The sequence below is a fragment of the Mustela lutreola genome, chromosome 3, assembly GCF_030435805.1.
Source record: "Mustela lutreola isolate mMusLut2 chromosome 3, mMusLut2.pri, whole genome shotgun sequence".
In the NCBI taxonomy this organism is placed as follows: Eukaryota; Metazoa; Chordata; class Mammalia; order Carnivora; family Mustelidae; genus Mustela; species Mustela lutreola.
In genome coordinates, this window is record NC_081292.1 from 38,786,317 (window position 1) to 38,813,939 (window position 27,623).

Genomic DNA, 27,623 nt, shown 5'->3' on the forward strand with positions numbered 1-27,623 from the left:
TTAAAAGTAATTCCAAATAAAATATTAAGTTGCAGTGTTTTTCCCTAAGATATCAAAAAATTATCATAAATTGTGGTCAGCTAAGTGCTAATATACTTGGGCACAGCTTCTCTCCCTATAGCACTAATCAATATTTACTAACATAGCAAGTATTACTGGAACATTCTCTAAAACCTATTAGCCCTCATAGAATCCAATGAGGAAAATCCAGAAATGCTGCACTCAGCCGTTCAATAGACTTAAAGTTCTATTAATAGTTGAGCTTTGGCTAACTTTGTATTTTGTGATGCTAACAGGAAAAAGAAGCCCTCCAAAATACATCAACATGATTTTTGACTGACCCAATCATGTGAAACATTTAGATTTCATCTTTTAAAATTTATATTTTTTGAAGTTTCTACCATGAACATGTATTCATTTCATACTAAGAAAAACGTGATTATTTTAATAATAAATCCCTCCTTGGAATTATCACCTAAATAATCATTATGTCACATTCAAATACTTAGACAATACCAGTGTTATTTTTACCAAAGACACTTTTTAAACAAAACTCTAATATCCAGAAAACATGAAGCAAATCTGGACTGACTGACTGAATAACTACTATCTATGGTTGAATTAGTTAGTCCATGCCCTCACTGAATTCCTGGGAGGGTGGTGATGGTCAGAAAAGTCACCTTGTGGGGCGCCTGGGTGGCTCGGTCATTGGGTGTCTGCTTTTGGTTCGGGTCAGGATCATGGGATCAAGCCCCGTGTCAGGCTCCTTGCTCTGCAGGGAGCCTGCTTCTCCCTCTCCCATTTCCTTGCTTGTGTTCCCTCCCTAGCTGTGTTTCTCTGTCAAATAAATAAAATGTTAAAAAAAAAAAAAAGAAACCCCTCCCAACCCAAAGCCCCCCTCAAGCAGCTCAGCTGCCATAGAAAAGCATCTGTTCTTGTCCTTGAATAATTCTTTTTTTAAAAAATTTTACTTTTTATCAACATACAATGTATTATTAGCCCCAGGGGTACAGGTCTGTGAATCTCCAGGTTTACACACTTCACAGCACTCACCATCGCACATACTTCCCCAATGTCCATAACCCCACCACCCTCTCCCTACCATGAATAATTCTTTTTAAATGTTTGGAATCAGGGTTGCATAAATCAACTCAATATAATATGCATTACTTTTTTCATAAATGTATATAATAGCACGATGATATTTTGCTGGTTACTTTTATTTTAAAAAATCAGAGAACCACCTATGTTCTACAGGAAAAAAAATGAGGCAGATTTCAAACCAAAGTGAGTATCCCTTTGTCAATTATACTTCAATTCTTTAAAAAAAAAAAAAAATAGCATCCCTAACTGGTTTCTCAGAACTGTTTTTTTCTGGAAACTGGTGAGACTTGCTGATCTCTGTTCCCAATAGTAGGTAGGAAAATCATGTTTATTCATCTCAATTTAGCACATTATTAAACCTTCTTCCACCTTCAAAAGTTATTAAAACCTGGCTTTGATGTCTGGAGACTTCTTTCATTAGTCACAGAAATAATGATATGGGTGTGAGCTTACAGTATTCCCTATACTGTCCAATAAGTCTGCTGAGTGGCGACGTATTCCTCTCCTGGTTCCCCCCACCCCAGGGCACAGCTTCTGGGCTCGAGTTCTGGAGGAGACTGGGTATTTCTTAGCCTTGCGACTGGCGCCCTCTGTTGGTAAATCAAACATTCCTTCCTTCCTGGGACTGCCGGCCGGCAAATCATTTCTTCACCATTTCCCTCCCACTTATTTGTAGAAAATACTGCGACTAGCTTAGTAGAACACAAATGGGGCTACAATCCTGGGGCTATATAGCACCCCAGGATGAAAGAATCCACCCCCAATGATAGTTCCTCTATTAGTTCATGACAAAACAGCTCAAGCCTTTGGTCCAACTTCTATGTTTTAAATTTGGGGCAAAACTGATGACCTCTTCTCAGAGTGAAGAATGCCCTGGGCTATGCTGTCGGTCGGTCTTGGCAAAAGAGAAAAATTCTAACACGGGAAAGGATAGATTAGTCGTTTTACGTGTACTTTTCACAACACAAGGGCTATGTAAATTCTTATTTGTCTTTTAAAATGTGGATATAAATACACACTTGTGTTTTAGCATAGGCATAAAGCATGGTATATATATCACCTTCTTGTGGAAGTATATGCAAGAAAACTTATCTTTTCATGGAAGGACTAAAGATAAGGGAGGGAGAACTTCACTGCCCATTTTATACCTTTCTGTATTGAGTTCTACTACAGGCACTTATTACTTTATTTAAAAAACTAAATATTTAGATGACATGTTTCAATTCTAGAATATTCACATATTATGGAACATTTTAATTTGAATAAAAAATACTAATATCATCTAAAAGAACAGTTTCTAAAAATGTCTAGTAGCCACATTAAAGGCCAAAGTATAAAAAGTGCCAGAAATGTATATAAATTTAGATACAAAAGCTAAGAATAAATTATTTTAGTAATTAATGGAAATTGATAATAGAATTATTAATTTTAATTTATTATTAATGGAAATTAATAAGTGGGAATTAATGGGAACTAGTAAGATTAATAAACAATTAGAAAACTTATAACTCTATAATAATGCCTTTGAGACAAAATTCGTTCAAGAACTAGTTCTGAGCAGGTCTCTTTAACACATGCTACCAATAAAAAAAAAACCTACACAACAGAGAATGGACCTTCATGTCTATTAAGTAAACGAAGCCTACTATTTAAGTGCTTCACACAAAGAAGAATTCCACCTTTTAAGGAGATCATTCATAGTTACACTAAGTGCTATCATTTCTCCTTACTAGATATCTGTTTAAAAATACCTTTTGGTCAGGGAAAACCCCCTTGGATTACAAAAGGCAGCTTGAAAGATGTTATATCTGTTCTGATTTATTTCATTTCCTGGCCACGCCATAGTGCCATTTTCAGAACTACACTGAATACACAGCTTGTTACTGAGCTTAGCAGCCCCCATGAAAATGTCAGTGTTACACAAACTGATCTGTAAAATCTACTCTTTTTAAATGAATTCAATGTAAATGGGAGCCCTTGGTATTCATTATTCATTTACTGATTTGACAAATATTTATTAAGCACCTTTCGTGTTCCACTGAAGGGGCTAAATGCCTGCATTAAAGATAGATAAAAAGTTCCAAGACTGCAGCAGCAGTTCCAAATCACAACCCAGCAACTCAGCAGAAAAGAGGATGTCACCTACTCAAGTACTTTCTCTTGCTGTCTACTTCTACTCTTTAAAGTCACAAACATAAACTAATATTAAAATCAGAATAAAGATGATAATTCTTCCCTGTAGCCTATATTCTTGAAATTACTTACAGATCATCTTAGTAGTCATTTTAATATCAAAGCTAAAGTAAAAGAGTCTAGTTAATTCATTTGAACAGTTATCGTAAAAAATAGATATTTGCAAATAAGAAAAGACACCAAGTGTTTCTAAAATATAATTCTATCCTGATATTAATGAACACAAGGCACTCAAGGGTAGACAAGATTGCTATCATCGTTACCATTCACCTATAATCTTTTACCAAAATCCCTTGGAAATTTTGGAAGAATTCTTAAAAAGTAACTTTCGATTTTAACATTAATGAAATATTTTAACATTAATGAAATATTATAGATGGTTTTTATTTATTTTTTCAAAGACTTTATTTGCTTATTTGGGATAGAGAGAGCACAAGCCAGGGGAGAGAGGGAGACTGAGAAGTAGGCTCCCTGCTGAGCAGGGAGCTAGAGGCGGGCCTTGATCCTGGGATGGAGCCAAAGGTTGAGATGCTCAACTGACTGAGCCACCCAGGCGCCCCATTATAAATGGTTTTTAAATTCTAATTGCTTAGCTCCTTTCTACCTCTAATGCCTAACATTAAATCACAGTAATCTAAAACCAAACAAAAATAATAGTACCCAAGGAATAAACTTCACATAGGCAACTAAACTAGGTGTTTTGCTTGTTTTTAGAAAGTGCACACACAGGCTGTGCAGGAGTGGGGGGGAGGGGCAGAGAGGGAGAGAGAGAATCTTAAGCAGACTCTAAGCTCAGCACAGAGCCCCGTGCAGGGCTGGATTTCACAATCCTGAGATCATGACCTGAGCCAAAATCAAGAGAAGGATGCTTAACCGACTGGACCCATCCCGGTGCCCCTCTAATCTAGGCTTGAATTCTTATTGTTTGTTGCTTCTGAAATACATTTAAAAGTCCATTTATTTAAAATACCTTTAATGTCAGTCGAAAGGAGAACACCAATTAAAATCCTTCACGTAAGTTCAAAATTCAAAATGGCACATGGAAAATGTGTAGCCTTTCGGTGTCTAAATACCTGATCTTACAATAGCACCAGAGATGCGTTCCTTTGATGAGGATTTTGTTAACACATTGAACACACCATGATAAATGAGAGCCGGCTGCAGTAGACAGACTTCAAGTGAGACGTAACTAGAGGGACACACTTTCCAAGGTTCCTCCCAGCTTTAAATTCTGCCACAGGAAAGCAACACTAGGTAGAGTTTGCCCTGACACTGTGTTCTTTCTCATCCCATTGTAATTATAACCGTGTAACCTTATCATCAGGAGCTCCCTAATTTGTGCTAACCCCTTTCTCCAACCCCCTACAACTAAGGCTTATACCTTCTTTTCAGAGTCTCATTTTCTAAACAGAATAAACCTATTACCACAATGAAGAAAACACCCTCACCCTCCAGTAATTGTACACCCTACTTGTCACGGGCAATGGCTGCTGCAGTCTTGAATGCATTACTGTTCTAAGTGCCTAAGACAACTGTGTACGGCTTAGAAGTTTTATGGAACAACCTAATCAAGAACACGATAACCACACTCTTTGTATAAAATACGTACACATGAAAAGATAAGATAAAAGATAAGATCTATACCCACACACTTCAGTCCATTTTTTTTCTCTGTTATAACACAACTGTGTCCGTTCATCCTTCTACGATCACGCCAATCTATGTGGCTGCGGCAAGACCCACGGCTTCCCCTGTTTCTTCTTCTTTTGTTCCAGGCCCTTCACTTCCTTTCTCGTTCTCCGCCTCTGTTTCAACCTTTTCTCCTGTCTCACCTGGAAAAGTAACCAAAGGAGATAGTAAGAGATGCTCATTTGTCATTAACAATAAAGTTCCTGACAGCTGGTTTCCAATGGGGCAGCTTCTGTTCTCTAGGTCTAATTAGTAAGTTTCTCTGGTGGGGTCAAGAGAGGCAATTGCCTTGATTCTCTCAGATCCTCTGAATGGCCAATGTCACTTGACATCTCCTACCTTGGCATCCCCCTATATAAAATGAGACTGCAGAATTACCCAAGAAGTGAGAGCAGAACATAATATAAATAAAAAGTTCCATTTATATTTAAATGAAAAGGTGGTCTAGGCATGCCCATAAACCTATTTTGTTGGGCCATGATGGTGTTTAAAGAAAATAATCATTAATTGCAAACAGTTGAAAGTCTGAAAAATAAATAAATAAAAGTCTGGACATTGTAGATACAAATTTGTCTCCCTAAGAAGTCAGCATGGGCAACATTGGCCCCCATGCTCATGGACAGAGCCAAGAGGCAGCTGCTCTTTTAACATGTTGGTGCACCTGTTCAGTATCATGCCCACAGCTCCCCAAGATACAACACATGGCCCTCACTTGACTCACTGTCGTTCTCCTAGGCCTGAATGACCCAAGTTTGCTAACTCTAGTCAGACAAATACATGTTTTTACTTGCTCCTCTCTTGTTATACCTGGAGTATTTTTATACACCTTCATTAAAGCGCTTACCTCAATAGACTGTGGTAATTTATTTAAATTCTGCCTTCTTCCCACCAGACTGTGAGCCCCTGGAGAACAGGGCCTATCCCTCACCCCTGCAGCCCCCGCACTTGGCATATGACTGGGACTCCAAAACTGCTGCTGTGGTCGTAAATGAGTTAAGAAGCAGATGAATGAATGCTTTCCTCAGTTACCCAGCAGTATGCAGCTAAAACTCACTAAAATGTAGATCATGGCCTAGAAGACATTTTTAAAAAAATTATGACTGTAATAAAGGTCAAGTACATTTTAAAAACACATATGCCAAGAGATGATGCATTGTCCCTAGTCTTCTCATAGGGACAAGAAGCCAGCGGGAGAACAGCAGCAGACTGACAGTGATTTACTTTTTCCTAAGGATAAATTGGCAAAGATGAAAACTGCCCTGTTCTATCCATTCGTTGGCATTCTTTCATTAGGTGAGTTCCCCACTAACCACCTATTCATCTCTACTTCGGATCTTCATCCCATACATGGGCCCAGTGAAAAGTAAACTTGGAAAAATTCAGAGTAAGAGAGAGAGCATGAGAGGGGAGAGGGTCAGAGGGAGAAGCAGACTCCCTCGGAGGTAGGAGCCCAATGCGGGACTGAGCTGAAGGCAGTGGCTTAACCAACTGAGCCACCCAGGTGCCCCGCTTTAGAAAATTTTTGCTGGATTGCTTCCCAGCCATTTGGCTAAGACCAAGTGTAGAAAATTTCTGCTGGAGAGCCAAAAGCCTATTTTCCAGGTATGGAAGCCTTTTTGGTCTGGGTCAAATGAAGTCCAACCACCCAAAACAGCAATCCCCAGTGATGATCTCTCATGCAACACATCTAAACAACCATCATAAATTTACCTTCAATGTGTTGGTCCTCTTCATTAGTGTGCATTTGCTTGACCATTTCCATATTTGCTCCTATTTCTAGAATTCCCACTGGATGCTCCATGCTTCCAACTATCATTCCTTCAAGTTGACTCTGCTCCATGTTTCTGGGACCTTCAGGAGTTTTATGGAGCAACTCACTGTTTACAGCTTTTCCCACAAACTGACTTCCTTCCAACACTTCCGGTGTTTCATTCTCTCTGGGATTGGTTTCTAGAGGTTGGGACTGTTCATCTTTTCCCAACATTTCTTGAAGTTGCCGCTCTCCAGCTGTTCCCACAAACTGACTTCCTTCCGATATTTCTGGTGTTCCATTCTCTCTGGGAATGGTTTCTAGAGGTTGGGACTGCTCATCTTTCCCCAACGTTTCTTGAAGTTGCTGCTCTCCAGCTGTTTCCAAAAACTGACTTCCTTCCAGTACTTCTGGAGATTCCTTCTCCTTGGGAACTGTTTCTGGGAGTTGGGTCTGTTCACCTTTGCCCATTGCTTCTTGAGGTTGTGGCTCTCTGGCTGCTTCCAGAGGAGGGATTTTATCAGATGTTCCTAGAAGTTTCATCTGTCTGGCAGTTTGTGGATTCTCAGTACCCTCCACTGCTCCTGGAGAGCTCCTCTCTCCTGTGGCCCTCAAAGGCTTGGTGTACTTGAGGTCTGTTCCTCCAGATTCGGTCTCAGCATTTCCTTGTAAAGGCTGAGCCTCTGCCACTGCTCCCATGTCTTTCTTCTTTCCTCCCATAACCAGAGTATCATCTTTGCCACCTGGCTGGGGTGGCCCCGACTCCTCGGGTCTGTCTAGAGGCTGAGCCTCTTCTGTGGATGCTGGTGGATCCGCAGCACTGTTTGCCAGGGGCCATTCATGGACAGGTTTAACTCCGTTAGCTGTAGACACTGCTGAAATCTTGAGCTTCTCGAAGGGGGCTGGACTTTCCTTTTCCACCTTGCCAAAAAGAGTGGATTCTTTTCCCAGTGTCCGTGGTTTTGGTTGGGCAAAGCAGGACTCACTTTCTTCTGTGATTGAAAAAAATACACATTTAAAGTTGTTTTTTGATCATTCATTTGAAAGAGAAAAAGAAAAAATCAAATTGTTGATTCGTTTCTATCCTGAGAAAGAATATCACCATCAAGAAATAATGGACATCGGGGGCACCTGGGTGGCTCAGTGGATTAAGCCTCTGCCTTTGGCTCAGGTCATGATCTCAGGGTCCTGGGATCAAGTCCTGCATCGGGCTCTCTGCTCGGCAGGGAGCCTGCTTTCTCCTCTCTCTCTCTGCCTGCCTCTGACTGCTTGTGATCTCTCTCTGTTAAATAAATAAATAAATAAAATCTTTAAAAAAAAAAAAAAAAAGAAAGAAAGAATGGACATCATTGGGGAAGGTATGTGCTATAGTGAGTGCTGTGAGGTGTGTAAACCTGGCAATTCACAGACCTGTACCTCTGGGGCTAATAATATATTATATGTTAATGTAAAAATTAAAAAAAAATAGATGTAGGGGTGCCTAGGTGGTTCAGTCGGTTAAGCGTCTGACTTGGGTTCAGCTTGGGTCAGAGTCTCAGGGTTGTGGAATCAAGCCCTGCATCGGGCTCCAGGCTTAGCACAGAGTCTGCTTGAGATTCTCTGCCTCTTCCTCTGCCCCATGCCCCTCTTTCAAATCAATAAAATCTTTTTTTTTTATTTGACAGAGAGAGAGATCACAAGTAGGCAGAGCAGCAGGCAGAGAGAGAAGGGGAAGCAGGCTCCCTGCTGAGCAGAGAGCCCGATGCAGGGCTCGATCCCAGGACCCTGAGATCATGACCTGAGCCAAAGGCAGAGGCTTAACCTACTGAGCCACCCAGGCGTCCCAATCAATAAAATTTTAAAAAGAGTAGATTTAACATTCAAGAAAGTCCTGTGTACAACTGAACAAAGAAAGGCCATACCATGACCCTAACACTCCCTAAGTCAAACTTCTTTACTGTCTTCAGCTCAAACACCTTATCTGAAGCGTTAAGGTCCTCCAAAACCACGGTGTTTTCATGTTTGCTCCTCAGACATCTTCTCATAGTTTCTGTCCCATTTTCTAAGTAAGCATATTTCACTTTTTTTTCTCCTGTCCCTTCTGCTTCTTGCTCTTTCTCCTCCTTAGCACTGATAGAAGATTTCGAGTGTGGTTTTGGGCTGCTAGAGAGGTCTTCCTTTTTCCTGAAGAAGAATGGCCCTCAGTGAAAGGAAAGGGTCCCATGACTGAGACGCTCCACTAGGTGAAGACCAAGACATCTGGGAAGGGAAAGTACAGGGATAGCTCAGCCTGGGTTTCATTTCATTTTGGAGGAGGAGCAGAAATCATGAAAGAGTTGGGAACCATGCATTTTAATTCTGGCCCTTCCACCAGTTGTGTGACCTTGAAGACTTAGCTCCTAAGTATCTCATCCATAAAATGACAGTGACTCTCTCTCACTACTTGTCTCCAAGCTGCATGAGGCATCACATTAAGCACTGAACGTGAACATGCCCTAAACAGTTAAGACAAGCAACTTGGCAACATAATTCTACTCTATGACCCAGGAATCCTCTTTCTGGAAATTTATCCTAAAAACAAAAATGTCAGAAAAAAAAATACATGTCAGGAAAAAGCTTTAAATATATCATCTCAGTATTCCTTATAAGAGCAAGAGGTGGCAAACAAAAGTCAAATAATTTGGGGGAAAGATACATATTCTGCTGGATGGAATATTCTTATTCCATGAAAAAAATAGGATTATGAAGACCATATGCTAATGTAAGAACATAATTATGATAGAAGTTAAAATATCAGCACGCACAGTGGGGTTAATCAAATGAAATGGCGCATATAAAGTGTGTATTAGCACACGGTCTGCTGTGCCCCTAAGTGCTCAGTAAGTTAGCTATCAATTTTATCACAGTATGATTACAGCATTGTTAATCACTGGAAGGGAAAGAGGGGGTAAGAGAAAGACAATCACAAACAGAGGGTGAAAATAACTGGGAGGAAATAAACAAACATGCTAAAATGGGCCTCTAGGTAATATATTTCTATTTTTTTCCCCTGAAAATTGTTTTTCTTTTCATTATTTTTAATCTTTTTTCCCTAAGTTACTCCCCACCCCAGTTATATATGTGTACATACATCTCATTACCTAATGTAAGATGCATGGCTAATATTTGGATCTCCTGGGGCATCTGGGTGGCCGGCCCAGTCATTAAGTGTATGCCTTTGGCTCAGGTCATGATCCCAGGGTTGTGGGATCGAGCCCCACTTTGGGCTCCCTGCTCGGAGGGAAGCCTGCTTCTTCCTCTCCCACTCCCCCTGCTTGTGTTCCCTCTCTAGCTGTGTCTCTCTCTGTCAAATAAATGAATAAAATCTTAAAAAAAAGAAAAAAAAACCTCGGATCTCTTCTCACTTCCCTAGGGGCAAGTATCTTAATTCATTTAGCTGTTTTGGGGGGATGTTTTTCTTCTATATCTCTAAGCAAATTGTTACTTCATAATCTCTCAGTTTGGGCATTTCTGTTCAGTCCCACCATAGAAAATAAAGATTTGGGCTCCTTCTTCTCCCACTTCTGTCACCCCTACCCTCTCCCTTTACACATTCACATTTCCTTTCAATTCAGCCATTGTATATAAGCAATCATTGAAAATGAGAATTATTTGTTATTTGGGTAATATCCAGGTACATGTCCATAGAACAAGTATGTCTGCTAGGAGGAACTGAGCCAAACAGTAAGCTATTACCTTGCATAAATTAGTTTTCATTTCTCCCTGAGTTAATAATGTCATAGTTCTTCCCTTCCTTCATTTGTGTATTATCATTAATTCAACTCATTGCCAATCGTTTCTCTTTTTATTTATTTTAAAGATTTTATTTATTTATTTGAGAGAGAGTGAGTGAGAGAGAAAGTGCACAAGAGGGTTGGGTCAGAGGGAGAAACAGACGCCCTGCTGAGCAGGGAGCCCAACGTGGGGCTCGATCCCAGGACCCTGAGATCTTGACTTGAGTTCAAGGCAGACACTTGAGTTCAAGGCAGACACGTAACTGACTGAGCTTCCCAGGTGCTCCTGTTTCTCCTTTTAATACATTTGTTCACATCCAATCATTTCCCATCTTGCCTCTGGGACTGGGCTTGAAGCCCCAGGTGGAAAGTAATGTAAACCGAGGCTTGGAGCAACAGAGTTTGGGAAGGACTGGGGGCGATTCTGGGCCCTGGCAGTGGGTGCCCCTGGGAGTCAGATGTCAGAACAGAGAGAAGGGCTATCCTTTGGCTCTCCCTCAGGTCTCAGCATGAATGAAGCTTTCAAATGAATAGCCCTTTAGACCACTTAACAAAAGGGATTTCTCAGGCTTATAAAGAAATTTCATTATGACGAGACGATTCATTAAGATCTCACAAGGGATGTTCTGGAGATGGCTGCCTTAGGGAATTAACAGGGAAATGTGTTAATATACTAATCACAGATGTCTGCCAAATTATATTTGCCGGTAAAATAGTTATTACAGTGATTAGTACTGTCAGTTATAGGAGACAGACGATTTCCATGCAGCTGGGCCTGCTGTGGGTGCATTCCAGAGGCATCAATCTTCTAGAGCAGAAAGCCGTGGGGGATGTCACAACACACCCCAAACGAAGTCACTCAGTTGTATATTTTGAAAGACATATTATGCCATCAGACCGAGCCAAGTTTTTCTCCAAAATCAAAAGCTTTGTGAAAAGTTCTCTATCCACAGAGAATGTCACAAGTGTCCAAGCGATCTATCAATTTGTGCCACATAACTAGAACATCTATGCACGTGATCACCGTATCAGTTTTCATTCTTAGGTATTTTCCTAATCTTACAGATAAGCTTGAAGTAGGCAAATGTCCTCAACACAGAACATTTTTATAATATAGTCAGTCTGAAAACAGCCAACCAAACTGGGAAATGTTACAGAAGAATGCCACTGTATTTTCCTACAGTAACCCAAAGGAGATAAAACATCTTTAAAATGACCACCAATGGGGTGCCTGGGTGGCTCAGTGGGTTAAAGCCTCTGCCTTCAGCTCAGGTCATGATCCCGGAGTCCTGGGATCAAGCCCCGTGTCGAGCTCTCTGCTCAGCGGGGAGCCTGCTTCCCTTCCTCGATCTCTGCCTACTTGTGATCTCTGTCTGTCAAATAAATAAATAAAATTTTTAAAAAATAAATAATAAATAAAATGACCATGAAGTATTAACTATAGAGAATAAATGGATGATTACTGGAGGGGATGCGGCGGGTGGGGGGTGTTAAACAGGTAATGGGTACTGAGGAGGGCACCAGTAGGGATGAGCACTGAGTGCTGTTTGTAAGTATCACAGTTACTGTTTGTAAGAATCACTGAATTCCACAACTTAAACTAATATTGCAGTGTATATTAACTAGCTGGAATTTAAATAAAAACTTAGAGGAAAAAAGAAATAAAATGAACACCAAAAAAGAGAGAGAGAGAATGTTCTAAGTATAGTGACACATTCATTTTATATTTATATCGATTAATTGCATTCTGCTTGAATTTTGAAATGAATGTATTTTGGAAGTCATGGTTCTTAATGAACAGCCCCAAAGTTCTTTCTCTTATGTGACAGAAGAGGGTAATCTGTTCTCAAGGAGAGGACAGAGATCATATGACCTTAAAAACAACACCCATAAGGTAGGGGGTCTGAGTCCTGATTCCTGTCCTCACTAGCCTGATGATGGCTCTTTGTGCCTCAGTTTCACCAGCTGTAAAGCGGGAACAGTATTAGCAGAGTTGCTGTGAGGATTCTGTGTGTCGCCTTGCATGTGGAAAGCACTAGCTCGTGACTGGCACTGCTGGGGGATAACACAGAGGGTGTCCTGCCGAGGGGCGAGGGAGAGCTGAACTCCAGCCTTTGTGCATCTGCAAAGGGGTGTCAGGAGTGGGAAGGGCATCTTTTTCCAATTTCACAAAGGTCCTTTATGGCCTCCTGGTGGCCTTGCCAATAAATTACAGCTAACTTAGCAACAGAAAGAATGAACTGCAACTTAAGGAGCTGGGATAAACATGCCCCTAAACACTGGAAAGTGAAGAAGGTACGACATCCTTTCTTCTAGCACGCAAACTTGGAAAGCAGTGAGATCTTTGGTCCACCCATAGGAGACATTCTCGGCCTAATCTGTATTATTATGTAATAAATACTGTGGAGGGACGCATTGTTTCCACATCCAAAGTTGTTTAAAGATGTATGTGTTGGGGTGCCTGGGTGGCTCAGTGGGTTAAAGCCTCTGCCTTCAGCTCAGGTCATGATCCCAGGGTCCTGGGATCGAGCCCCGCATTGGGCTCTCTGCTCGGCAGGGAGCCTGCTTCCCTTCCTCTCTCTCTGCCTGCCTCTCTGCCTGCTTGTGATCTCTGTCTGTCAAATAAATAAATAAAATAAAATAAAATAAAAAAAGATGTGTGTGTTTTCTGAACCCTACATTTTATCAAATCATACACTGCTCTGGGCCTAATCCTTTGGTGCTCATTATTTCTCTTGGTTCTGTTGTAAGCTGATCCGTGAACAAATTTATTGTGACAGCTGAACTAACAGAACCCTTGTTGTAAGCACCGTTGTGATAGGCACACAAAGAAATGAAATACTAGGCAACATTACAGAAGGGATTAGAACGAGAGCTAACATACCTGAAATTCACATTATGATGGAAGCTTTTCAACTCAGTTCATTACCCTGATCAGACATGAAAAGTTTCTACCCAGCAAGGAGGAAAACTTGAGGTCAATATTTCCTATCCCATGGCTGTGACATATTAGACATCCCAAAGACCTCCAGGTTTTCTAAAGAATTGGTGAGAAAGGGGCACCCTGGTATTTTCCCTTGCTGCCACCATTTCTAGTTTCTTTACTTTGGACCTTTGGGAACCAAGACGCAGCAGGCATCAGCCCCCAGGCAAGAGTCTACTCATCTTCTCCTTTTCTTACTCTGCTTTGTCCTCAATTTCATCCCATCATTTATCCAACAAACATCTGTGGGCCCACCAGTGGTGCTGCTCTAGGTGTTTCTGCCCATTTCTCTCACCAAAGTGTCTACAAACACTGTCCCTGTGGGCTCATCCCCAACAGTGCATTCTGTCATGAGTAGATGTGAACAGGGCGCTCATTTTGAAGAGAGAGGAACTTATGCAAACCCCCACATAACTGAAGTATAAAACCATGACCAAAAAATCCTATAAGAGGGTAAATAAAGACTAGAGAAGCCATCCTTCTAACAGAACTCTCTAAGATGAGTTTTCACCATCCCAAAGTAAATTCGATCAAGTTTGAAGGTAAACCTGATGTTGAGGTTTAACTGTAGAGGAACAAGACCATGTCGTTGGGGAGACACTTCTGGAACACTCGAGGCAGAGATGCTGGGCCGGGGAGGGGAAAGGCTGATATTTAAGAGCTACAGGGCCAAGTAATGACAAATTGTCACCTCCTGCAGAAATCGTGTTCCAACTTCATTTCCTTTGGTTATTTTTCGACTCCTAGAAGAGACACTCTTATTTCAAAGAAGCTGTTGCACAAAACGTCACTTTTGAAATGAGCAACAGAATTCACCACTGAGAAAGACATTTTTTTCATCGACTGATGCTCACTACTGGCACCTGGGGATCCAGCATTTGGGCAGAAATCTAGTCTTAAAATCAAAGGCATTTCAATGAATGAGGCAGAGGAGAGAGAAAGTGAAGATCATGTCTCTGACAAGCCCACACTGTGACACTTGACCAACCTCAACAGACCTCGCCCACCCTGCTTCTCCAGGAGGTACTACAGCGGCTCCTGTTCATTGAGGCACTTTGCCTTCAGCTTTTTTTTTTTTTTTTTAAAGATTTTTTTTGATTTGGGACACCTGGGTGGCTCAGTGGGTTAAGCCGCTGCCTTCGGCTCAGGTCATGATCCCAGGGTCCTGGGATCGAGTCCCGTATCGGGCTCTCTGCTCCCGGGAAGCCTGTTTCCCCCTCTCTCTCTGCCTGCCTCTCTGCCTACTTGTAATCTCTGTTAAATAAACAAAATAAAATCTTTAAAAAAAAGATTTTATTTATTTGACAGACACAGATCAAAAGTAGGCAGAACTGCTGGGGTCATGTCCCTCACTCCCCATGGGCATTGCTGCTCATCCTTAGACAGAGGGTCCGGGCTCCATCCTCATGCTTGCCTGTCATATAGTCAGCACTGGGGATCAGGTGAGTACGCTGATTTAGTGATGTCAAGGGCCCGGGCTGGTCTAAGTAAGCTCCACACCGGAGAGGGAGATTTTTCTCAAGCTTCCTTCATGTCACAGAACTGGCTGGGTTTGCTAAGCCCCCTCCTCAGGGAGGTCCAGGAAAAGGAGCCTTCTCATTTCTCCTCTGAACTTAAGGTTAATGGCATGTTCTATTCCACCCTGCGCTCCAAGGGCAGCGAGCAAGTGGCCACACCGGTGTGAGCTGGCTGTTCCCCTAGCTCAGCCACGGTGCCTGTGCTTGACTCAGGGGGGGTGCAGGGTATGAAGGCCTGTGGGCAGGAACAGGTGCCCGTGCCTGAGAAGCCGAGTATTCCCATGAGCAGTTAGCAAATTGGGGGCTGGGATCAAATATTAAATTTTACAGCAGAGCAGTCGTATTCACAATGGACGGGCGGGTAGTCAGTGCCCCCCTGAGGCCCTAGGACTAGAAGAGCAGTGGCAGACGGAGTAGGACCCCAGGACTTTCAGGTGACCACTGCTGTGACTCTCTCAGGTTGCAGACCCACGCTCTGTTCAGATGATTTTGCCTCCACAGAGAGGGAACAGTACAGATCGCACTGTGGGAAGTGAGGGATTTTATTTTCCAGAATGAAAAGCTACTTGTCTTCCCCTTACAGTCCTAAGCACCTGGGAGGCCAACATGGGGCTCTGGAACAGACATTTGAAAATTGAATTGAATGAGCTTCTTCATAAAGCAGGGCATAAGAAAAAGCTTTGATATAGGAAGAGGCAGTTTTTTTTTTTTTTTAAAGATTTTATTTATTTATTTGACAGAGAGATCACAAGTAGGCAGAGAGGCAGGCAGAGAGAGAGGAGGAAGCAGGCTCCCCGCTGAGCAGAGAGCCTGATGCGGGACTCGATCCCAGAACCCTGGGACCATGACCTGAGGTGAAGGCAGAGGCTTTAACCCACTGAGCCACCCAGGCGCCCCGGAAGAGGCAGTTTTGACCAAGAATCACGGCAATGATTAAGCTAGAAGATTTCAGTAAGACGAGAGTATAAAATAAATTCCTACACTTACCCTTTCCCAAGCTTCAGAGTCTTCAAACAGAGGATTAGAGAAGCTTAGGGAGGCAGTAATAAGTCACACTGAGAATGTGTACCCTTGAGATGATGTGATGATGTGGTGTGAAGGGCACTTTACTTCTGTCATCTTTCTCCCAGAGCCCACAACCCCAGGAGCATTGTAAAAAAAAAAAAAACAAAAAAAAAAAACAAAAAACCAGCAGACAAAACCCAACTGAGGGATAGTCTAGAAAATACCTGACCAGTACTCAAAACTGTCAAGGTCATCTAAAACACGACTGAGAAACTGTCATAGTCAAGAGTGGTCTAAGGAAACACAATGACTAAATGCATTCTGGAGTCCTGGATGGAACTCTGGAACAGAAACAGGACATTCGAGAAAAACTGAAGAAATCTGAATAAAGCATGGACTTTGGATAATAATAATTATGTACGGAGGGCACCTGGGTGGCTCAGTCAGTTAAGTATCTGACTTCGGCTCACGTCATGATCTCAGGGTCCTGGGATTGAGCCCCTCATCGGGCTCCCTGCTCAAGGGGAGACTGCTTCTCCTGCTCCCTCTGCAGCTCCTCCCCATCTTGCTCTCTCTCTCTAAAATAAATAAATAAAATCTTTTAAAAAATAATGTATCTGTATTGGTTCATTAATTGTGATATGCATGCGCTACTCACATAAGATGTTAATAATAAGGGAAAGTGGGTATGGGGTCTGTGGGAGCTCTCTGTATATTTTCATAATCTTTCTATAAATCTAAAGATAAAAGTTGTGGTTTTTTTTTTAAAGAATAGCAGCAAAAATACAAGAGCATGTAACCTAGCAATATAAGATCTGATAACTGTAGAAAAAACTTTGGTCATTCACATACCACCTTTTTTTTTTTTTAAGATTTTATTTATTTATTTGACAGACAGAGATCACAAGTAGGCAGAGAGGCAAGCAGAGAGAGATGAGGAAGCAGGTTCCCTGGTGAGCAGAGAGCCCAACGTGGGGCTCGATCCCAGGACCCTGAGATCATGACCTGAGCCGAAGGCAGAGGCTTTAACCCACTGAGCCACCCAGGCGCCCCCATATACCACTTTTATGATTTTTAATTTTTGTACCACTTGTGTTATTACTTAATATATATATATATATTAAGTAATATAAAAATATTACTTAATATTTTTAACAGTCCCTTTTCTTTTGCAAATTTACTAAAAAGAAAAAAAGTCAGAAAGCATTCCTTTTACTAAAAAGAAAAAATAGACTAGAGGAGCATTAGCTGGGGGAGACTGAGAAGATAAGGACAGATCAAACAGGGCAGTCTGCATAGTGTGTCATGTTTTCATCCTGCAGGGACCCTTTATAAAAACGTTTTAAAAACAAGCCTCTGAATAAAGCAGAAATGTCCTTTTCACTGAATGTAAGGACAAATATATTTTAGGCTTGAGGAAGTATTGTCCCCAAATGGGAAAATGCTGGTAAGAGGAATAGGCAATTAGCTCATAGACAAAAACAAAACAAAACTAAAAACACAATAACTTGGTTTGATGGTGCATCCAAAGAAGTAGATCCTGAAGACCTTCCTTTTAATGGAGAAGAGGCAGGTCAATCACTGAGAGAGAGGTTCACTCTGGGAAGCTGGAGGTGGGGGTGGGGGGGTTGGGGGGGGAGTGATGAGTTGATGGGAAGGCTAGAGCTCAGGTCATAGGGAAGGCTTGTTGAAACACAGAGAAGTTTCAATCTTTGGCTCATGAGGTCAAGTTCATTTTATTCTAACTGATGTTAATTGGTGCTATTTTGATGCCCACTTTGAACTACACTGTCAGGGCTACAGAGTGTGCTGTTTGTAAATGAAATGTGACTTTTGGTGACCCTAAAGTAGATAGAGAGGGCAGGAATACCATTTTGCTGTCTATGGATGCTTTTTGATCTTCTATCTTGACTTTCCTATTTAAGGCACATTTGGACACTTCACTTTCGTAACCAGCCTTATATGATGTGCTCATCTCAAAGCAAGTGTTCAGAACCATACATACTCGAATGTTGAGGAGTGTTCAGCATGAATAAAGAACATGTTATCGAGTCTTGAGGTCTTTGTCTTATTGGAGAAGCCAGCCTAGAGGAGCAGCCAAAGGGACTGCTGAGTATGTAGTCTGAGAAAAGAGGGTCATCTTCCCTAAGATGTAGGACTCTAGCCCACCCAGTGACTGCAGCCCAGCCCAGTTATCCTGGGGACCCACAGCCCCTTGGGCCCTTCCATGGGGAAGAAAGTGATGTCAGTTGAACTTGCCCCTCTGACACAGGCTGACCTTTCTTTTCCTTGCCTATTTCCAACGACCATTCCTTGTTTCTGAGCATACAATCATCACCTGGCCTATTTTGTCCACCTTCATAAAGCAATTCCCATAGATATTTAGCTATCAAAAACAATGTGGGGCACCTGGGTGGCTCAGTCGGCCCGGCCCTTGATTTCAGCTCTGGTCATGATCTGCCGGTCCTGGGATGGAGCCCTGTGTGGGGCTCCTCGCTCAGCAGGGAGTCGGCTTGAGGATTTCTCTCCCTCTGCCCCTCCCCCTGGCTCATGCTTTCACTTTCTCTCTCTCTCAAATACATAATAAATCTTTTTTTTAAATGTGGGTTGGGGGCACCTGGGTGGCTCAATGGGTTAAAGCCTCTGCCTTCGGCTCGGGTCATGATCCCAGGGTCCTGGGATTGAGCCCCGAGTCAGGCTCTCTGCATAGCGGGGAGCCTGCCTCTCTGCCTACTTGTGATCTCTGTCTGTCAAATGAATAAATAAAATCTTAAAAAAAAAATTAAAAAATAAATGTGGGTGGGTTTTTTCCTTCAGTCCTCACCCTTAAAGGGCAAATCTCTGATATCCTTGAATATGCACAAAAGAATGAACTCTAGAGCTACACAGCAACTCCCAGGGAGGGGATCAAGCAACATCAACAACAGCAACGTCTCTGGGAAAGTAAAGAGGTTTCTGAGGTTATTTTGATGCTTTCCAGACATTAACACTCACTTGGAGAGCTATAGTCTGGTATTTTGCTTTAAAAAAAAGTTACCTGGAACTGCATACCCTTAAACACACCAGGTGCTGAAGCCTGGCCAAGTTTGGTGCTCTTTATCAGTTTTGGTGAGCCCTGCAGGAACCCCCCACAAGTGGTAGGTTTTTATTTTAAACCCGATGTTGTAAAACATTAACACAGAAGTGAAACTGTGCACATTAGCTGGGACGTGGGGCAACCTTACAGGTGCATGATTTAAAAGAACACAGTGAAGCTTTGTTTGGCTGTGTTGACTCTTGCCTGCCTGATGAGGAGACCCTCTCCACAACCCACTCTCATCCCAAGCCCACCGCAGCCAACGTTGCCTTCCAAGTTTCTGTTATTCCCTGGGTCCCGATTCCTACTCTCCCTCGGCTTTTCTATGTGGTACCTTCATGCCCTTGAATCCCCATCTCTGTCAATCCAGCCATCCACCCATGCACCCACTGGACAGACAGGGATTGTGTTCTGCCTACAGGTCGGGCCATACAACAAGTTTGGCAGAAGAGGGGCTGGACCCCAGAGGGAACTGGACTGTGAGAAGAGCAGGGGCTCCTGAGTCACACGAACTGGGCTGCAGCCCCATCCCTTGCTAGCTCTGAGATCTCGGGCAAGTGATCTCTCCTCGCTAAACTGCAGTTTCCTAGCTGTTTTTGCTGATACTGATGTTTGCTTTAGAAGATTCTTGTGGGGATCAGAGTCTTAAATACCCGGAACCAAGTGGGAACTCCTACCTGTCTCCTGCCTTCCCCTCCAAGCCCATGTTTTTTTTTTGTTGTTTTTTGGTTTTTTTTTTAAAAGATTTTACTTATTTATCAGAGAGAGAGAGGGGGAGAGAGCAAGCACAGGCAGACAGAATGGCAGGCAGAGGCAGAGGGAGAAGCAGGCTCCCCGCTGAGCAAGGAGCCCGATGTGGGACTCGATCCCAGGACGCTGTAATCATGACCTGAGCCGAAGGCAGCTGCTTAACCAACTGAGCCACCCAGGCGTCCCCAAGCCCATGTTTTGATGTGGCTGCACTAATCTCGAAAATCCTTCAATTTTATTAAAAAAAAAAAAAACTTACTGTATCGTTGATGAGAGAGTAAACTGGTACAAGTCTTAAGGAAGGCATTTACGCAGTTATCCATGAAAATCATAACGGCACATACCCTTTGACTTAGTAATGCCACTTTGGGAAATGGTTCCACAGCTACTCTTGCACGCATTCAAAATGATGTATATATAAAGGAATTCACTGCAGCCTTGTTTGCAACAGGAAAAGATTGGAAACAAACCAAATATCCATCAGTAGGGAACTGGCCAAACAAATCACACAATATATTGTTAAGCAAGGGTAAAAAAGGAGAAAGACACTCTCTATATATCAATATAGAAAGATCTCCAATTTGTTTGGTGAAAAAAACACAAGGTGAAAAATAGTGGGGATGATACATTTTATAGGGACACCTGGATGGCTCAATTGGTTAAGTGTCTGCCTTTGGCTCAGGTCATGAATGATCCCAAGGTCCTGAGATCAAGTTCCACATCTGGCTCCTTGCTCAGTGGGAAACCTGCTTCTCCCTCTGCCTGCTACTCGCCCTGCTTGCACTCTCTCTCATTTGCTCTGTCTCTGACAAATAAATAAATAAAATCTTTTAAATTTACATTGTATATTGTAGATGGGAGTGGGAAATGATATTTGCAATGTATAAACAAATTTTGGAAGAGTATCCAAAAAACCTCCACTCAATAAAAGTATTTACCCATGGGCATCATTGGAACTAAGCAGATGGTGGGAATAGGGCAGGAGGTATACTTTTCAAAGCATGCATTTTTCAAATGTTTTCAAATTTTTGAGCCACGTATGTGGTTCTTATATTCCATTTTAATTAGCTGTATATAATAACCACCCAATCACAAAGACCTGCCAAGCTCTCTGTGCCAGGCTCTAGAAGGGACACAAAGACATACTAGACTTGGTCTAGACTTCCAGCATTTTTTTTTTCTTAAAGATTTTATTTATTTACTTGACAGAGACAGAGATCACAAATAGGCAGAGAGGCAGACAGAGAGAGGGGGAAGCAGGCTCCCTGCTGAGCAGAGAGCCTGATGTGGGGCTTGATCCCAGGACCCTGAGATCATGACCTGAGCTGAAGGCAGAGGCTTTAGCCTACTGAGCCACCAGACTTTTTTAAAGCCACCCAAATAAAAAAGATTTTATCTATTTATTTGACAGAGAGATACACAGTGAGAGAGGGAACATAAGCAGGGGGAGTAGGAGAGGAAGAAGAAGACTCCCCACCAAGCAGGGAGTCCGATGCAGGGCTCGATCCCAGGACCCTGGGATTATGACCTGAGCCAAAGGCAGACGCCCAACAACTGAGCCACCCAGGCGCCCTGACTTCCAGCATTATAAAGGAATAAATCCCATTTTTATATATAATATCTGCAGCCAAGCCGATTAAAATGAGTTATAATGTTGATGATATTTAGACTTCAATTACAAAGAAAAAACGTTTGTCTACTTAGGACTGAAATATCACTGTGTGAAAATATTGGCTGAAGGTATCTCCACAGTACAAAGAACAATTCACATAACAGTGTGAAATTCAAGCCTCGTTCAATTGCCTTGGTAACACGGACTCCAAGCAGCTAGTGGAGAGTTGAGGGTAGAATAAACAAATGATTATAGCTAGCAGTGGAAATGTACCTATTAACCTAGCAGTGAAACTGTCAATAATGACCATCTATTTACTTCGTCCGTGCTGGTGCTGAAGCTGGAAGATTTCAGGAAGAAGTCTGCCAGAAATAGTTGGCATTTATATTAGGGAAGAGCAGGCAAGGATCACACATGGACATAGGAGGCTGGCAGCACAGGGGGACGCTTCAGGTACGAAAACCTAGAGACTTGTGAGTCCGTTAAAGTCCGTAAAGTCAACAAAACCTTTGTGTTCAATTCCACCGGACCCTCGGGGTGCTGAAAAGAAATTTTGAATATGGCCCCCAAATTTAGACTTGATTCCACAAATACAAGAAAGTCCACTCAATCTGTATAATCGTCCTTTTGGAAAGAAAAGCCTCTTTCCTCCTAGATTTTAGGGCATTCAGTAAAAACCTATGTGTGACTAGCATATACAGGCCCTGTTCAACACTTTGAAAGCACTGACTACCCACTTGTGTCCTGGTCCCCCACGTCTCTTTCCATAGTCAGTCACCTTCAGAGGTGAGGGAAAGAAGCTTGGTGGGATTCCATGTCTGATGGGTCCAAGCAAACACAGCCATGTGATCAGTGGAAGGGCTTTTTCTCTTTAGCCTAACAGCTACCTAACCAAACAGCTGCTATCTGACTTACATTTAAGCCCAGAAAATAAGTACCTTCATATTTTGATGGTACAGGAAAAATCCTGTAGAGTCATAATTGATCTCAGAGGTAATCTAGCCCAAACCACTATTTAATGATTATTTTGCTTGTAAGCTAATATTATGTCATGTATGACAGTTCTTAAGCTACTTAACAGAAAATTCAGAATTTGTCAGTGCAAATCCAGTCTACAGGCTAGTTCTCATATTTTAACATCAACCCATGTGGGTTTAAGGTTGATATTGTGAATTTATTTATTTTTTTTTTAAAGATTTATTTATTTATTTATTTGACAGAGAGAAATCACAAGTAGATGGAGAGGCAGGCAGAGAGAGAGAGAGAGGGAAGCAGAGAGCCCGATGTGGGACTCGATCCCAGGACCCTGAGATCATGACCTGAGCCAAAGGCAGCGGCTTAACCCACTGAGCCACCCAGGCGCCCCGATATTGTGAATTTAAAGAATGTCTGGTAGGATATGAGGATTATCTGTATCCCTGTGGAAGGGACCAGAAGTTTCTCTACATCTATGTACTCTGCTCAAAATAGCTCTAGGGTTAAATAAATGTCTTCCAAATATTCCTAGTTTATATTTGGAAGTAAATACAAAGTTCATATTTTACTGACTCATTTGGGATAAAGAAATACTTATTAAAATATGTTCATTATATATTAATATAGAACAAATGTATTTATTACATATATCACAACTGTATCATATTTATTACTATAGATCTTATCTAGGGATTTTGATAAAACTATAATTATATTATTAAACTTATTAAATTATAATATTATATTATACTTAATTAGATTTCTTTTGTTGTTTGGAAAGTGGATGACATACAAGTCTAATGGGGATCCAGAGTGATCTGAGGCAAAAACAGATTTAAATCTAGTTATCAAAAAATGATTTAAGGAGAAACAGGTCAAGCTCTGGAAGCAGAGGACTTGAATTCAAAGCCCAGCTCTGACTCTGAAGAGTAAATAATTGTCCAAGGTCACAGGGCTCCTTATCTTTGAAATGGAGATAACTATACTTACAGTATTGTCATAAAGATTAAGTGAAGTAATTAATTCAACAACTATGTGCCAAGTATTGTTAGGCACCAGGGGTACACTTAATAAAGGTACTTACAGGACATTTAATAAACTTGGATTTTTATTTTAATCTAAAACTCATACACACAGACTTAGGATTGGATTTAGGATTTAAAGAAGTTTTAAGCTGCACAAATAGGAATGAATTATTTATTGAGCCTCCAAGATCATGGAGTTGAAATGCTGATGAACATACAATAGTATCCAATTACAAGAGAGTATTGTGTGATTGGGGATCAGAAGCAAAATACACCTGTTGACTGATTCAATATGTGCATTGAGCAATTTATGCAGTGGATTAATTTTCTATACGCTTAACCTGGTTGTTGGGCATTTTAACATTTCTTTCAGAACAACATCCAGGAAAACTTAGAACAATAAGGAAAGCATGAATAAAAAATGAAAGGGTGTGACTTATATTGATGGTTATTAATACTGGCGATAAAATGTTTTTTTTTTTAAACAAAGTTATTCATTATGTTTTGAAAGGATTAAAAACTCATTCCCCTTATTAGATACTTATGCCCTTCCCTAAGAGTAACATTCCCCAGAGTCATGTTTTTATCAGTTAAAAAATATCTGTAATGGGGGGGTGGTGTCTGGGTGGTTCAGGTGGCTGAGCTCCCTCTTGAATTCAGCTCAGGTCATGATCTCAGGGTCCTGGAATCAAACCCAGCCTCCACACTCAGCATGGAGTCTGCTTATCCCTCTTTCCCTGCTCTTTCACATGTGTGCATGCACTTTCTCTCTTCAATAAATAAAAAAACTTTAAGAAGTAAAAAATAAAATCTACAATGATGATACAGTGCTCAGCTTTAAGAAAAAAAGATTTATTTATATATTTTTTAAACATTTATTTATTTATTTATTTGAGAGAGATTGAGAAAGCATGATCAAGCAGGAAGAGGGGCAGAGGGAGAGAGAATCCTGAAGCAGACTCTGCACTGGGCGCAGAGGCCCACTCCAGGGATCCCAGGACCCTGAGATCATGACCTGAGTGGAAATCAAGAGTCTGTGGCTTAACCAACTGCGCCACTCAGGCACCCCCATTTATTTATGGGGGGGGGGCATGAGACAGCGTGCACATGCAAGGGGAAGGAGCAGAGGGTGAGCCTCTTCAAGCCCACTCCTGCTGAGTGTGGAGCCTGAGGCATGGCTCAGGATGGGACTCCATCTCACATCCCATGAGACCACGACCTGAGTCAAAACCAAGAGCCAGAGGCTTAACCCACTGAGCCATCCAAGTGCCCCTAGTGTTCTGCTTCTTAAATCAGTATGCTACTCCTGGGATATCTGGGGCCACAGAAGGGGATAAGAGAAACCAAAATATGGTCTACCTTCTTGAAGCATCAATTTTCCTCAGTTTTTCATATTGAAAACAACAAGGATTTGTCATGGAACAGAATGCAAAATCTACCCGGTTTCATAAAATAAAGTGAAATATCAAAGAAATTGTTCCTTGTTCTAGCCTCTTTAAAATTTTTTAAAATTTATTATTATTATTATTATTATTATTATTTTGCACTGACCTCTTGAGAGCATGTTTGAGGTATGAGGCTTTCGTTTCTTTAAAAGAAAGGTTAGCATGGACGTTGAGGAGGGTATGTGCTTTGGTGAGTGCTATTAAGTGTGTAAACCTGGCGATTCACAGACCTTGTACCCCTGGGGATAAAAATATATGTTTATAAAAAATAAAAAATTTTAAAAAAAAGAAAGGTTAGCGAGTATTGTACATTAGGAATGGATTTTTCCATCACTTCACATCGTTGTCAATGACAAAGGGTTTGGAATCACTTTTATATATATGGTTTTAATGACTTTGCCTATTTCCAAACTTTTTATTGCTTTTAGAAATAAATTTATCATACACCATGAAAACAACTGCAACACAACAAACATACTTCTGACTAGGACACGGCGTCTGAACTTTGAAACAGCATTCACGAGAATCCTGTGCTCTCTACTTACAGAATCAGAGGGGAAGGCGTTTCTGTTATTGGAATAACACAAGGTGCTAAAAGAAGACCTCTGAAAAGGAATTAACTGGAATATAAAATTTCCCCTAGCGTTAGCCTTGAGTATGACTCCAAAATAACTTGAAGGAATTTGCCTACCCTTCGAAACTTTGTCTAAAAATGTTAGCCATTCAAAATCTTAGAAGTGCACATAAAACCCAGTCACTCTCTAGTTAATTAATCTGCTCTTACTCTTTTCATAGCACTTCTCACTGTCAGAAACTTAATCATTTAACTTGTTTATTGCCTGTCTCTTTGACCCCTAACACCCCTCCTCCAAGAAGGTCTCTTATATCTCCAGCATCTAGCCAGACACCTGGCTATGACATAATAGACGTCCAAAATACACTTGTTGAATTTAGGTGATGACCACTTTTTATCCCATGGATATTCGTCAGGAAATACTGAAGCCAAGGATAGGGGAAGGTGTATCTGACCTCTTTAATAGAGCAAGAACCTACTTGATGGAGTGAACGTCCGTCCACCTGTACCATCTTTGATGCTGAAAGGCTGACGAGAGGGCAAGGTCTCAAAAGAAAAATGGGTACCACGTCTCTCCTCACGACCAGACGAATAGTTACCAGTTCCCAGTGAGTTTGCAGCTTTATATAATCTGAAAGTTCGTACTTTGGGGAGATAAAAGAGCACCTCTTTTAAGGGTCGGAAAACACTCATCTGTTTAAGGGAAGCCGCCGCCAACCGCGGTAGGGATTGAACGCCATCTCCCCGGTCGCCGGCGGGTAGGGCGACCCCGGGCCCAGCCCTCGGCCTCCCGGTTCGGGCAGCGTGCGCGGCGGGGCGCACGGGGACCTCCACACCGCGGGTCCAGCGGCTTTCCCGAGGGAGTCGCGAGGCGCTCAGGGCCCACTCCGGTCGTCAGCGAGCAGCCCGCCCCCTGCCGGACGGGGCGGACACGAGTCGTACCTTTCGGACCCCCGGGGAGCAAGCCAACTCGAATCCCGAGGACCGGGCGGCGTTGGGGCCGGGTCCCCTGCTCACCTCTGCGGAGCCCGCTACTGTCGCCGGCCGTGTTGAGGGCGCTGCTGGAGCAGCCCATCGCGGGCAGAAGGGCGGCCCTGTGGACCAGCGCAGCCACCTGTCCCGGCCCCGTGCGGGCGTCGGCCCGGAGCTTGGATCCCGTGCAGAACGCACCAGCGGCGGAGCGCTACTGCAACTCTGCCCGCCCAGCACCGGCGGGTGCGCAGCGCAAGCGCACGGCGGCGCGGCGCGGTGGCGGTGCGCACCTGGAGAGGGGAGGGTGCGCGGCAGAGGTGGAGGGGGTGGAGGAGGTGGTCCGGGAGGCGGGAGCGAAGAAGCTGGAGAGGACAAGGACAGGGAGCCAGGTGGGCAGAAGGTGGGGAGTGCAGTCGAGGAGGAGAGGGAAAAGGCTTCAGAAGCAGGGATAGGGATGGTGTCCCTAACGGCGAGGGCGAAGGGCTGGGAGGGCTCATCTGAATCATCACTAAATAGCTGGAGAGGGGAGGAGGCGATTGTGGTCAGTGGATATTGATTGGTAGACTAGCTTCGGATGGCAGTCTTATTCTTACATAACGTCAGTACTGTTACCACGAGGAAGTTTGCTGTTGATATACTATTTAATCCACCTGGTAGTCAAGTTCAGTCAATTGCCCAATCTGGGACCACACATCACATTTAATTGTTGTGCCTCTCTTTAGTTTGCTTAATATGAAGTAGTTCCCCCAGTCTTTGTCTTTCATGACCTTGACCTCTTTTAAGAGAATGGGCCATTTATTTTGTAGAATATTTCTCGGTTTGGCTTTGTGCGGTGTTTCCTTAGGATTGTTTTCAGGCAGTGCAGTTTTGGCTGGAATGCGCGATGTTATGTCGTCTGTGAATTCCCACCGAGAGCAAATGATGTCAGTTTCCTCCATTATTGGTGATGCTAACTTTGACAGGTTAGTTAAGGTAGTGTCTGCCAAGTTTGCCACCAAAAAGTTACTATTTTACTCATTGTAATTTATTGTAATTTACTCCTTGTAATTTAAGACTAACATCCTATATCTCATCAAACTTTTATCTGCCCCTGTTAGCATACATTAATATTCTTGCTGGGACCAATTATTACTATGATGGTTATCAAATAGTGGTTTTTCTAATTACATATTTCCTTCTACATTTATTACTTGGCATTCTA

General features: G+C 42.3%; 1 protein-coding gene across 2 annotated transcripts; it reads right to left on the reverse strand.

Annotated features, from left to right (window-relative positions):
* Positions 1-1,597: 1,597 nt before the first annotated feature.
* ERICH5 (glutamate rich 5) lies at positions 1,598-27,050 on the reverse strand. Of its 2 annotated transcripts, none has more exons than XM_059165954.1 (3): positions 26,468-27,050; positions 6,697-7,728; positions 1,598-5,129 (listed from the first exon to the last, which is right to left on the reverse strand). In XM_059165954.1, the coding sequence occupies exons 1-3, from the start codon at positions 26,523-26,525 to the stop codon at positions 5,017-5,019; spliced, it is 1,203 nt and encodes a 400-aa protein (XP_059021937.1). In that variant the 5' UTR covers positions 26,526-27,050; the 3' UTR covers positions 1,598-5,016. The 2 variants fall into 2 exon arrangements, with proteins under 2 accessions (XP_059021937.1, XP_059021936.1); XM_059165953.1 differs by lacking the exon at positions 26,468-27,050 and adding an exon at positions 25,930-26,276.
* Positions 27,051-27,623: the final 573 nt, after the last annotated feature.

What these genes read in the sequence shown, in the direction of transcription:
- ERICH5 (XM_059165953.1), bottom strand. Translation starts at nt 26,143, where the DNA reads ATGAGTGTTTTCCGACCCTTAAAAGAGGTGCTCTTTTATCTCCCCAAA. An exon ending in ACGGACGTTCACTCCATCAA is followed by an intron (nt 7,729 to 25,929) that starts GTAGGTTCTTGC and finishes TTTCAATCACAG; the next exon opens with AAGAAAGTGAGTCCTGCTTT. An exon ending in AGAGGACCAACACATTGAAG is followed by an intron (nt 5,130 to 6,696) that starts GTAAATTTATGA and finishes TTACTTTTCCAG; the next exon opens with GTGAGACAGGAGAAAAGGTT.